Source organism: Papaver somniferum, unplaced genomic scaffold (assembly GCF_003573695.1).
Source record: "Papaver somniferum cultivar HN1 unplaced genomic scaffold, ASM357369v1 unplaced-scaffold_81, whole genome shotgun sequence".
Classification (NCBI taxonomy): Eukaryota; Viridiplantae; Streptophyta; class Magnoliopsida; order Ranunculales; family Papaveraceae; genus Papaver; species Papaver somniferum.
In genome coordinates this window covers 7,864,848-7,878,853 of record NW_020651082.1, presented here as the reverse complement: position 1 = coordinate 7,878,853, position 14,006 = coordinate 7,864,848, and the positions used below count along the sequence as shown (strand labels likewise).

The 14,006-nt window shown below is 35.9% G+C and overlaps 1 protein-coding gene across 1 annotated transcript; it reads left to right on the top strand.

Moving 5' to 3' along the window:
• The first annotated feature begins 266 nt into the window (after window positions 1-266).
• LOC113345251 lies at window positions 267-1,016 on the top strand. Its single transcript, XM_026589048.1, has one exon. It carries the CDS (start codon window positions 267-269, stop codon window positions 1,014-1,016), a length of 750 nt encoding a protein of 249 aa, XP_026444833.1.
• Window positions 1,017-14,006: the final 12,990 nt, after the last annotated feature.

Here is a 14,006-nt window from a genome sequence, read left to right as displayed (position 1 = left end):
TTTTTCCTCAAATTTTTGGAAAAAAAAGGTCCTAATATGGTTCTAATTCGGACTTCCATAAAAGTCCCAAGTCTTAAGATGTCGTAGCCTACTATTCTTGTTCCTGGTTTGGTTTCTATAACTCGGCTATAGCCTACGTATAAATATTAATCATGTTCCCTGAATGGGTACTTAAGTTCACATAAACGAGTAATCATATAGAATCTTAAAAACCCCTCTTTGATCATCTTAATTAATTCTTCTCCTTTTTCAGAATTATCTGATCAATGGGTAAACATTCATGCATCGCTTGGGCTCCAATTCTATGGGGAAAGTGTCGTGTTTTATTTCTGAGAAATAATAAGAAAGCCAAGTTATCAAAAGTTGACAATGAATCTGTTCACGAGGGACATCATATCCCTGATCTTCCTTTTCATATCATCACCAACATACTCCTTAGACTTCCCGCAAAGTGCATCTTCCAGTTGAGGCACCATACTAGATCAACTGACTTGTTATATGATTTAACCACGGATCCGTACTTTATGCGCGCACACCTAGACCAAGCCCGAGCTACTCCAACCATTGTTGTGCGATCTCTTTCGCAACCCATTGACAATTGCATAGAGCTTTTTCTTTTTGATGATAAAGCTGAGTACGTTGAGGCTACAAGCTTCGATCTTAGTTCATATGGCGAGGAGCGCCCAACTGATCTCTGGGGTTCATATGATGGGTTTCTTTTATTCACAAGCCAATCCAGGCATTTATGGCAATTCTGTATTTGGAACCCGATCACAAAAGAACAACTAACCGTCACCTCGCCAAGTCGTCTTTTATCTGTCTGTGGATTTTACTTCCATCCATGTAAAAAGGAGTACGAAATGGTTGTATGTCGCTATACTGCACGAAAATTCGACTTTCAGATTCTTAATTTAAGAACTAAGCATAGAAGAAGTGTTGGTAGCGGCTCTTACCCTCCAAGTACAAAAAGACCACCTGTATTTATCAACGGGACGTTTTACTGGATGGTGGATTAGTTAGCTTATTTCATCTGGAACAACTGTGTTCTCCCTAGCCTATCAGACGCAATATTATCATTCAATATTGAAACCGAGGAGTTTAGTATCATGGAATCTGTTGTGCCATGTAATTATACTCCAACGCAAAGAAGATACCCAGGAAATGAGTTTCAACTTTTCGATTTGGAAGGCGAATTGAGCCTATTCGATCCTTCGTCAAGAACTGAAGTGGTCATATGGGTGTTTAACAACAATACCAAACGTTGGGATAAGAAACACTCAGTGATTAGTCCCTATCACGAGCAAAAGTGGTATTTCTACTCGTACTTCACCGAATTTGAATACATCAAGATGAAAGGAGAATTCATAGCATATCAGTGCTGGGGTACAATTAAACCATATATTTACAATGTAAGTTCTGGAACTTGGAAGCTGTTTGAAATTAAGGGATTTGAAAGAGATTGCACAACAACAATTCATACTCAAAGTCTTGTCTCTTTGGATGCTGCAGATTCAGTTATACCACAAGAAAATATTGATGTATAAATTTGATCTCTTGTCTGGTTTTTTCTTTCTTATCAAATGAATCTACATACCTAATGGCTTTTATCTTAGAATTTAGTTGATTTATATTTTATACACGTCTTTATTAGCATTACAAAAAAGTAAATAACAAAAGAATAGAATACAAAATAAAACCTTTGATATTGGGAGGATTGGACCAACTCAGCCATATCAACATTGTTGGGATGGAAGGCAAATAAGTAATTACGAAATAAATTAAGATAGATGTTAAAACTGCACATAGAAAATTCTTTTCCCTAAAAAAGTTTGTTTGGACGAAGGAAACCTTATTTTGTGGGATCACAAAATTGACTAAACAACTCATATACTATTTTTGGTGTGTCAAATAGACATGTAAAAAAAGATACTCTTCTAATATTCTAGGATTTAAAATATATTGTTCTAGTATTCTATTTGGTTATTTTACCCAGAAAAATTTATAACAGTGGACTAAAGCACCCTCTCCGTATATTTATTAGAATTTAACTAACATGTTCTATATTTCTATTGCATTCACAAGTCTACTGGTCAGTACCCTACAATGCTCGGAGACTTGTACGATCCATGAATATATAATTCATAAAGCATTAGGAAATTCCCTAAGTACTACTAGCTATAGAAAAAGGAAAATGATTTGTGAATATAAGACGTGTCAATTAGTTGATAGATGTTAACTAACTAATGCATGTCAGCCACAATACTACAATAATGATTGTACTTGGGAAAAATAAAATAGTATGTAATATTATTTGAATAAAGTAAAAGAAGAGTTGGTAGATGTTCGGTGTGTTTTTTAGGTGAAAAATTAGGATAAAGATCCGCTAAACGTGTAGTTCGCGACATTGAATCAAGTACGATCCGAAAATTTCATACTCAATTAGTAAGTTAATTAAGTTACTGAGGTGCAGATGATATTCAATGGGATTGACACAAGTTTTCTTTATAAAATCAAGTACACCGTATACTAAACCTTGAAATTTATCCTAGTTTAAACTTGATGAAACCAATTTTATCCTTGTATAAACATGGATGGAACCATGCACATCACAAATTAAACCCGGATGAAACCAGCTTCATTTTAGCTTTAAAATAGATGAATACAAATTTCAACCGAATATAAAATATGGTGAAACTAGTTTCATGCCAGTTAAATATGAATAAAAACAAATTTATGGAAATCTAAAACAAGATGATATCGGTTTCACCCTAGCAATTTTTGAATAATTTATTCTTTCTCATTTTATTCAGGATGCATCCAGTTTCATCCTACCTATTTTTTGAATAATTTCTTATATCTTAGTTTAAGTCAGAATCCAACCAGTCTCATAACAGCAAAAAAAATTTGATTTTTTTTTTCGAATTTAGTATCAACAATAGGTCTTGTTTAGTAGATATGCTCATACCATTTCCAAAATTATAAGTTTTATTAAAATATGACTTATATTTCATAAGTTGTGAATTTTTTCGTGATTAATTTTAAAATGAAAAGAAAAAAAAAATAACCTAGAGAGGGAAATGGATAAAAAGAAGAAAAAAAAGAGGTGAAGGGTACACGTGTCTGTGAGATATAGTTTTCATTTTACCCAACCATAATTTTACTTGTCTTTTACAACCGCACCTTATGTTTTTTTGGGAATTTGACCCATTTTATCTTCCAGGATACCTCTCTCCCCCTCATTCTAATCACTGCATTTGTACCAATGGACACATTTTTGTGTCCGATTTGTCTCGATTTTATATATTGTTAGGGCTCATTTTTGTACTTATTATGGTGTTTTTGTGTGTGTTATTTTTGGCCAATAAGCATTTTGGAAAAAATGGGTTCGAAAAGTTGTTAAGGGCATCCTGGGAATTACTAAAGGCACCCATAATTTGGATAAGGGGCACCTCAATCAATAAGGGGCACCCAAGCTGTTAAAGGAACCCGAGGTTTGGTTCAGGACACTTCATCTTCAACATTTGAATTCTGGTTTTTGGCGAGAAATAAAGAACAAAATTAGGTTTCGATTTTAGGAAAGCTTTTGGACTGATTCAATCCCTGGGTTTGGTACAGGTGAACTCTAGTTGACTAAACAGGCCTGGTATATGAGTTTGATTCAACTAAATTTGAGCAGATAGTTGGGTATTTGAAGAAACAGAGTCTCGGTTTTGCTTCTCTCCTTCCCGTGTTTCTATACGCTTGGCATGTATTCATAGAAGTCCTGACACACAATCTTTAATGAGTTTGCAACGAATTGGAGTGTGTAAGCATTAGGTGGCAAAGTGAAGGATGAAAGAAAAGGAAGATTTCACGTAAAACATGGAAGAAATTCCTGTATCCTGCATTGAGAGTAAAAGAAAATATTTTCATTGATTGTTGCGATATTTTGAAATACCTCGTGGTTTGGTAGAGGATGTTTTGATTGAGATTGATTAGTTTATTTATCCAGTGGATTTCGTTGTTATAGATACTCAGCCTGTTCAGGACTCTAGTGCACAAATACTAGTGATTTTAGGTCGCTCATTCTTTGTGATAGCTAGCGCTATCATCAACTGTAGGAACGAATTTATGAACATATCCTTTGGTAATATTACCACTGAACTAAATGTATTTAATGTTACCAGACAACAATCTGATGATTTAGAGGAATTGAATATGACTAACCCATTAGTTCAGGATCTAGTTCCGGATAATTGGGATGAAACTTTATTTGGCGATTCTCGATATGAATTTGATGAGACAATTATCTTAGGTCAGATAGATGACCAGACTTAAGAACTAGAAGAAGCTCTCGGATATTTTAAAGACTCTATAGACCCGTAAATTCAAGCCATATTTAAAGGTCTTACAGAGAGTAATGATTACCCTAAGTTATGGGGTTGTGATGGTTCAAATGATCGTCAAGTATCCCCATTAGAAGTCCCTAAGTTGGGACTCTTGTTGGATTCTGAATATGAATCTCGGGTTTCTGATTTTGGTACGGCGAGGATTTTGAAACCAGATTCATTAAATTGGACTTCACTTGCAGGGCATCCAACTCAAAACCAATTGGCCAATTGGCAATGAGTGGAGTGGCCTTTCGATTCAATGTTTATTAATGGGATATTAGCAATATGGGACTATTATCCTTCACACGCCCCCTCACGTGTAGGGTACTCTTTGTGGGCCTCTAACACGTGGACCAGTGTTGTAATAAGTGGTCGTTGGGCCTACTTACATAGGGACCTGACTCTGATACCATGCTAGAATAAGGGCATCCAATTCAAAACTAATTGGAAATGGGTGGAGTGACCCTTCTAGATTATATTCAATGTTTATTAATGGGATATTAGCAACGTGGGACTATTATCCTTCACACCTTCAAACTTTTATGATTTACTGTTATCAAGGTATCATATATCTGAAATCAGTAAGTAATTCACGTCCATTTATTTGTTAATAATGATGTTTGCAGAGCTTGCCTATACAATGAAAGTGACCGAGATATGTGATGTTTATAGCTTTGGGGTGATCATATCAGAAGTACTTATGGGGAGCCATCCATCTGAAATCATCACATTGCTCTCACAAATTCTTCTTTCGACCCTATCATCGAGTAAGTTGGAGCCAGACATAAGGTTGACAAACATCTTGGAACCATGCATTGGAGAACCATCAGATATCATGAAGAAGGAAATAATGTACATCCTGAAGGTTTGATTTTCCTATTTACGGGGTGATCCATGTAGTTGGCCAACTATGAAAGAAGTATCCGTGGAGCTATCATGGGAAGCTCATAGCAGGGCTGATTTAGCAAATCCTTTGAAAATAATTACACCGGGAGACATTCTGCAGTCATAATAATTTGTGTAACCCAGTCATCTTCTTTTTTTCTTTTCATTTTTTTTTCCTCTTTTTAAGTTAATCAGTTATGATTTTATCTTTTCAATTGTAATATTTTCTCTCTGTGGGTCCTATGAATATTTTGTAATATAAGATGTAATACTCCATTGCAAAAAAACATGCAACAGCATCAGGGAAAGCTTACATCCGCGAGGGGAACTCTTCTTAAAATAACCCTCAACTGTAGAGTTGCACACACAAGCCGCACAACTAATCCAGGTTGTAATTAATTAATCACCTCGTGTTTGTCAAATCAAATAATCATACACATTTGGAGAAGTTCAAGATTCTCGGTACAAGAATATATCATGAAAGCTCTCAACACTTAACTTGGCCCAATGTACATGTGCTCCGGTATCAATCTCGTCTACTCAGTCCCCTGGCATGTCCTACCCATCAATGTTTATTAATGGGATATTAGCAATGTGGGACTATTATCCTTCACACGCCCCCTCACGTGTAAGGTAATATTTGTGGGCCTCTAACACGTGGACCAGTGTTGTAATAGGTGGTCGTTGGGCCTACTTACATAGGGGCCTGACTCTGATACCATGTTAGAATAAGGGCATCCAATTCAAAACTAATTGACAATGGGTGGAGTGACCCTCCTAGATTATATTCAATGTTTATTAATGGGATATTAACAATGTGGGACTATTATCCTTCACACCTTAAAACTTTTGTGATTTACTGTTATCAAGGTATCATATATCTGAAATCAGTAAGTAATTCACGTCCATTTATTTGTTAATAATGATGTTTGCAGAGCTTGCCTATACAATGAAAGTGACCGAGATATGTGATGTTTATAGATTTGGGGTGATCATATAAGAAGTACTTATGGGGAGACATCCATCTGAAATCATCACATTGCTCTCAGAAATTCTTCTTTCATCCCCATCATCGAGTAAGTTGAAGCCAGACATAAGGTTGACAGACATCTTGGACCCATGCATTGGAGAACCATCAGATATCATGAAGAAGGAAATAATGTACATCCTGAAGGTTTGATTTTCCTGTTTACGGGGTGATCCATGTAGTTGGCCAACTATGAAAGAAGTATCCGTGGAGCTATCATTGGAAGCTCAGAGCAGGGATGATTTAGCAAAGCCTTTGGAAATAATTACACTGGGAGACACTCTGCAGTCATAATAATTTGTGTAACCAAGTCATCTTCTTTTTTTCTTTTCATTTTTTTTCCTCTTTTAAGTTAGTCAGTTATGATTTTATCTTTTTCAATTGTAATCTTTTCTCTCTGTGGGTCCTATGAATATTTTGTAATATAAGATGTAATACTCCATTGCAAAAAAAATATGCAACAGCATCAGGGAAAGCTTACATCCGCGAGGGGAACTCTCCTTAAAATAACCCTCAACTGTAGAGTTGCACACACAAGACGCACAACTAATCCAGGTTGTAATTAATTAATCACCTCGTGTTTGTCAAATCAAATAATCATACACATTTGGAGAAGTTCAAGATTCTCGGTACAAGAATATATCATGAAATCTCTCAAAACTTAACTTGGCCCAACGTACATGTGCTCCGGTATCAATCTCGTCTACTCAGTCCCCTGGCATGTCCTACCCATCCTGTCTTTATGTTACATCCGTGTTTGTTAGGTTAAAACTTTAGAGTTACAGCAATAGAAAGCTGGATGTTGTGGCTACAGAAAGATTGGGTCCATTAAGTAAAGGAGATAGAGAAAGCTAAAATAACTCTTATAAGTTTGCTTACAGACTTTTCAATTAATCTAGTTGTAGGAATTCCCACAACAAACACCCAATTTAGAATAGAAGATCAATCTAAGACATCATGGAGAACATACAGTTTCATTTCATTAAAAGTTAGAACAAACATGAGCAACAATGTTGAAACCCTAACTTGGAGAACTAGAATTACTTTCTCTCTCCTAAATTCATTACTTAACTCTCCAAGATATCTCCCTTGATACAATGGCCTCTCATCATTTTATAGTGTGGTTACATAGTGGAAGACAGCTAATAAACCTCTTAATTTCGAATCTGGGAGGGCGTCAATCTTCTCCCTGCTTAATAACTTCCGCCTTGACATTTGAACTACCGCATTGATCTTCGCACTTTTGGTGTGACTTGGTGACGTCATCTCTTCCGTCATCAGGGATTTGTTGGATGCATATTCGTCTGCTAGCAAATGTATTCCTTCGCGCTAATAACACTTGTGCGGTATTTTGTACCCACAATAAATATAAGTTTGTTTATAAACAATAACCAAATTGTGAATCGGTGATGCAAGGTAGAGTCATGACACTGTGTATCACCTAAAGTTGGGAGTCTTGGGACCAATCTGTCTATATATATATATGAAATGAAATGTAACATTACTACTTAAATCTATAAAGATGATGAAATCTACATTAAGGTTTTTGGTTTACATATGGAGCAATTTGTCTTTGTTCACTTCAATAGTCAATAAACAATGGCGTTCCTCTTGCAGTCTCTTTTTCATTTCTTTTCAAGTTATCTGTTAACACGGAAGTATCCATCCAAGATCTCACAATTAATGCAAATAACCCAAGATGGAACCTAACTTTCAAGAGAACACTGCATAATGAATAGGTAAATAAATTGTGCACACTACTACAATATATTGGTCATTCTCCTCCTATATCGATTGGACCTTCAACTGTTAGGTGGAAAGCATCTATCACCCATGTTTTCAATGTCAAAGATTGTTATTTCTGGTTACTCAACGAGAAGTTTTTAATTGAAAGCATCCTATCATGCCCTTCAAAGTTATCTGGCTTCACCAATTTCCTACAAAGATTCCTTTCTTTCTATGGCAAGCTATGTTAAACAGAATGGGTACCAAGGATAACTTGCTTATTATAGGCATAGACTCTGATGGTATCCGCGTCCTCCATCAAGTCTCATTGGAATCAGTCGATCACATTTTCAATACATGCACCTTCGTTTGAGATCTATGGGCTTCGGAAACCATATGAGTTGCCAGTTATCTTGAGTTTCCAACATGTACGACTCGGAAGAATAAAAAGATTTTGGATTGAAAGATATATATTCATAACAGAATGATTTAAAGGAAACAACTGAAATGGAAAAATATAAAATAAAACTTGGTTGCACAAATTATTATAACAACAGAATGTCGGCTAAAGTAATAATTTCTAAAGGCTTTGCTAAATCTTCCATGTTCTGAGCTAACAAAGATAGCTCTACTGCGACCTCTTGCATAGTTGGTCGAGTACACGGGTCACCCCGTAAGAATGAAAATGCAGCTTTCACCATATACATTATTTCTTTCTGCGCAATATCTGTTGGTGCTCCAATGGATTGGTCCAAGATGTCTTTCAACCTTATGTTTTGCCCCACAATAATCGATGCTGGAGGTGAAAGAAGAATTTGCGAGAGCAACGTGATGATTTCTGATGGATGTTTTTCCATAAAAACTTCTAATATAATCACCCCAAAGCTATCAACATCACATTTCTGTTGGAAATGATTTTGGAGTTAATGGGCTAAATGGGTATTTAAAATGATTTGAGAATGGGCTCACAGACACTCAACTGTGGTTTAAGAGAAATGAAATTTTATTGCTTTCAAAAACTTTGTTTGGTGGTACAAGACCTTACTTCTTACACACACTCCATTTAATTCTCACCTTACCACTAACTTTGGTTTTCACTCAATTACATCTTCCCCATGATGTCTATTGCCCTATTTATAGGAGCTCTTAACCAACTCTTCACTACTCTAGTTTGGTCTAGAATATTCATGACTCATTCACTTTACAACTAACTAGAATATTCTAGAGAACTTGGGCTCTAATAGCCATGAAGTCTCTTGATGGACTAGAGTATTATGGACTAATCTACAATAGACTAGTTGGGCATAGATAATTCTAGACACTTCTAAACTAAAATCAAGTTTACAATTTTAACAATTTCTCCGTCACCTTCATCGTAGATGCAAGCTCTGTAACAAAGTAAATGGATGTGAAACTTTATTTATTAACTTCAGAAAAATGGTACCGATAAAAAATAAATTATAAAAGTTTTAGTTGGATTATATATTTACCTGGAGCAACATATCCATAGGTTCCTGCAACGGTGGTCCAATTCGTTGAATCCGGCTTCAAAATCCTTGCCGTACCAAAATCAGAAACTCGGGCTTCCCATTCAGAGTCCACCAAAATATTGTTGCTAGTTATATCCCTGTGAACTATTGCTGAATGCAATCATGGTGCATGTAAGCAAGTGCCTCAGTTGTTCCCTTGATAAACCTTACCCTCTCTATCCAGTCGAACTCCATTGCTTGTTCCCCGTCACATAAAACATTTTTCAGACTTCCCCTTTCTATGAACTCATAAACCAAAAATGAGATTTGCATTTCAGGATAAGATCAGAAACCGAAAAGCTTGACAATATTCCAATGTCGGATTTCTGTCAGTGCATGAACTTCACTTTAAAATGACTTGTGATCGAATATCTCAGAATCTTCATCCAAAGAATGAAATTTCTTCACAGCAACAATCTGACTTGTTGACAGTTCTGCTTTATACACACTCCCATATCCTCCCGTACCAAAGCAATATTTAGTATCAAAATTCTCGGTTGCTTCAATAATGTCTTCAAACATTATTTTTCCATCGTAATTCCATATTGAAAATAAATTTCCACCGATATTGGTTGTTGTAGCTTGGTCTGTAGGCCTGGAGTTTGTTACTGATCTTTGTCGATGAAACAAAATGGCAAAAAGTATGAATAAAAGAAACAACGAATCAATCAATGGAAGTAGGATTATTAGCAAAAGTTTGTTATTATTGGCCTCTTTTCTTCCGATCACAACTGAGGAGTGACATGGATTTATACCTCTAAAATTAATATCACTTAACCCTTGGTTGTCCCTTAGTGCATCAATTGGAGCATCCACAAAGGCCTTGGTATTTGGAATAGGACCGCTCAACTCATTGTACAATGATCAAGCTGAGCATTTGATCAAATGAAGATGGAATTGAGCCGAAAAGCTTGTTGTGGGATAAATTTAACCTTTCCAACTTGTTTAATCTACCAAGAGATGATGGTATCTCTCCATTCAAATCATTATAACTAAGATCTAACAAAAACTGTAACGAATCCAGGTTTCCGATCTGAGGTGGGATGCTTCCATTAAAATTGTTTGTACCCAAATATAAAGATAATAATGTTTTACATTCCCCTAGTTGTTTTGGTATTGACCCAATGAGTTTATTTTTCGATAGATCGAGATATTGAAGGTTGGAAAATTTTCCAATTTCAGAAGACAACCTACCGGAGAGCTGGTTATTACTCAAATCTAAATGAATTAGTGAAGACATATTCGACAACTCCGTACGAATTTCTCCTACTAAGTTATTTGAATCAAGATAAAGTTCCTTTAAAATCATCAAGTTTCCCAAATATGATGGTATTGTGCCAGTTATATAAGATACCTAATGACCTTAGTTTTCCAATATCTTTAGGGATGTCACCAGTAAGTTGATTTGCATGAACTGATAAAAATGTGAGGTTGGTCATGTGGCATATAGAAGTAGGGATGAGACCAATGAGATTATTTCCACACACATGAAAGGTAGTAAGAGATCGTAGCCTTCCTATATCTTGAGGAATGATGGCTGAAAGTTCGTTATCAGATAAGTCAAGAGTGTCCAAGCTAGTTAAATTAGTTAGAGAAGTGGGGATTGAACCAGTGAGATAGTTGTCGTACAAATATAAGATGGTAAGAGAACTTAATCTTCCGATATCTCATGGTATGATGCTAGAAAGTTGATTAGTATTTAGTCGAAGAAACGCTAGACTAGTCAAATTGGTCAATGAAGTTGGGATTGAACCATTGAGATTGTTGTTGGACAAAGACAAGAGGGTAAGAGAAGTTAGTTTGCCAATTTCTCGAGGGATGGATCCTAATAGATTAGATATTATGTTGTTTCCTTACTTAGCTTTATTCTCTCATTACACTGTAGTATTCTCAATTACTGTGAGATACTCTTTGATATTATTCTGTCATATAATAACGAATGCAAAAGGGAAAGCTCTCATGGGAGTTTAACCATTATCCAAGATGGTATCAGACTGAGAGATGTCTGCATCTCTCAGGTAAGATTCTAGGCCTGGTTTTTATCACCACCACCACCACAACCACAACCACCATCACCATCATCATCAATTTTATTTTCTGCTGCTGCAACCCACCTTCGTTTTTGTTTTTGTTTGGCATATCAGATCTGGTTTCCGATAATCTGGAATTAACTGTTGGAGATTTTTCATTGAAGATTCTTGTTGAAGCTTTATGGATTGTGATTTCTCTTTCTGCTGATCAAATTTCCGGTAATATTGATCTTTTCTCTTCAGTTTTGTGCTTTTCTCTCAAATCTACAATCTCTTTCTTTCCAATCTCGTCTATGATTCTTTCTTTCCATGTTAGTTGTTTTCTAAACTCGCTCTATTTTCTCTACAATTTCTGCTCATATTTCTTCTCTGCTAGATCTACCGAACGACTATTGCAAGATGCACATGGTTGCTTCTTTTCTCTTCTTCTACATGAACTTTTCTTATCTTTCTCATCTTCTTGAATTTCTTAGAAAATGAATTCCTCTTATCTTTTCGTTTATCTTTCTCAGAATGTTGGTCTCTTCTATCTTCTAAATCTTGGTTGTTTCCTATTTCGTGCTTCTTGGATTACTTTCTTGTTCTAACGTCCCCTTTCTTTGTTAAGAATCTCATGAATTCTTGCCGTTGTTAATGTTGATTTTCTCTCTTGCTTATCAGTTCATTCTCATTTTTGTCCGATTTATGATCTTCTATTTATTTCTACTTATTTCTTGCAGCTAGTGGATCATCCACTAGTTAAACTCTACGTAATCTTAAGCCTAAAGCTCCCTCAGCCCCTTCGTCTGCTGTCCTTAATTTCCCTATTCCATATACTCCTCCCCACAGGAGCAGGCCTACAGTGCCTCTCACTTCTTACGCTACCACCTCTACTAGTCCGGCTCCTACTACTTTGACTGAACAACCTACAGTCTTTATTCTGTCTGCCTTCACTAGATCTGATATTTCTTATGCAGTCCAATAGTTGCAGATAGTAATACTTGGATTCGCAACTTACTTCTTGAGCTTCATCTACCTCTACGACGTGTCACTAATGTATACTGTGATAACGTCAGTGCAGTCGATATGTCCGGTGATCCGTTTCAACATCAACACACCAAACATGTGGAGATTGATATACATTCCGTACATGATCGTGTTCGTATTGATGACATTCATGTCTTACACATCCCCTCGGAAAATCAATATGCTGATATCTTTACCAAGGGCAATCCACCACAGTTGTTTACTCGTTTCCATGCTAGTCTGAGCGTATGTTCTTCTCCCGCTCTGACTAAGGGGGTGTAATAGATTAGATATTATGTTGTTTCCTTACTTAGATTTATTCTCTCATTACACTGTAGTATTCTCAATTACTGTGAGATACTCTTTGATATTATTCTGTCATATAATAACGAATGCAAAAGGGAAAGCTCTCATGGGAGTTTAACCATTATCCAAGAGATCCACTGATTTGATTTCGAGAAAGTCTTAAAATTTTCACACTCATGAGAGAACCTATTGCTGGCGGAATAGTTCCAGAAATTTTATTCAAGGAAAGATCAAGGTGGACGAGGGTTGAAAGATAAATGATTTGGGAGGGAATTTATCCAAAAAGTTCATTCCGGCTCAAGTCAAGACTAACAAGGTTTGAAAATATGAGAAATTGAAATTATTGAGCGTACCTTGCAAACCAAAACCTGGTACATTCAGTTCAACAACATTTCCCTCATTGTTACAAGTGATCCCATACCACTTGCATGGACTCGTTGTACTCACAGTAGAATTCATCTTCCATGAAGATATGCGAGAATGATTTTTGTTGACAAGTGTAGATTTCTATTTCAAAAGAGCATCTACTTCTTGTTCAAAATTTACTAGTTGTAAATGTTGTTTTGTATTAGTGGAAGCAAAAGAAGAATCGTATGCAAAATGAAAAACACCGTGAGATGAAACCAATAATAGTACCAAGACTAGTAAACTATCAGAGGAAGCTTTTTTTCATTGCGACATATTGAAAGAAGAAGAGATTTACTTTGTGGCTGATATGATCAGCTAATTAAGCAGAGGGGGGTTCTTATAATAAAATCTTATTTTATTTTATTTGGAAGACTTCAGGTGGATATTTTTTGTATATAGTCTACAGACACACACGATAGGGCTTTGTGTGGTTGAGTGTAAATTTCATCCCAACTTATAAGAAGGGAAATAATTGTAAGAAGTGCAATATAACCATCTCCACAACTATAGCCGCCAATGAATGGATTGAAGATAAAACCTCGACAAATAATGTACTACAATTAAGATCTGTCGGTTGATAACTACGACCTATAAGATTTAAACCTGAAATCTATCACACCTCTGACTATCAGAGAAATACGTACAAATTTGATTCCCATAAACATGTATTTAGCATAAATTCATTTAAGTTATTTTCCAAGTGATCATGACTAGAAGTAAT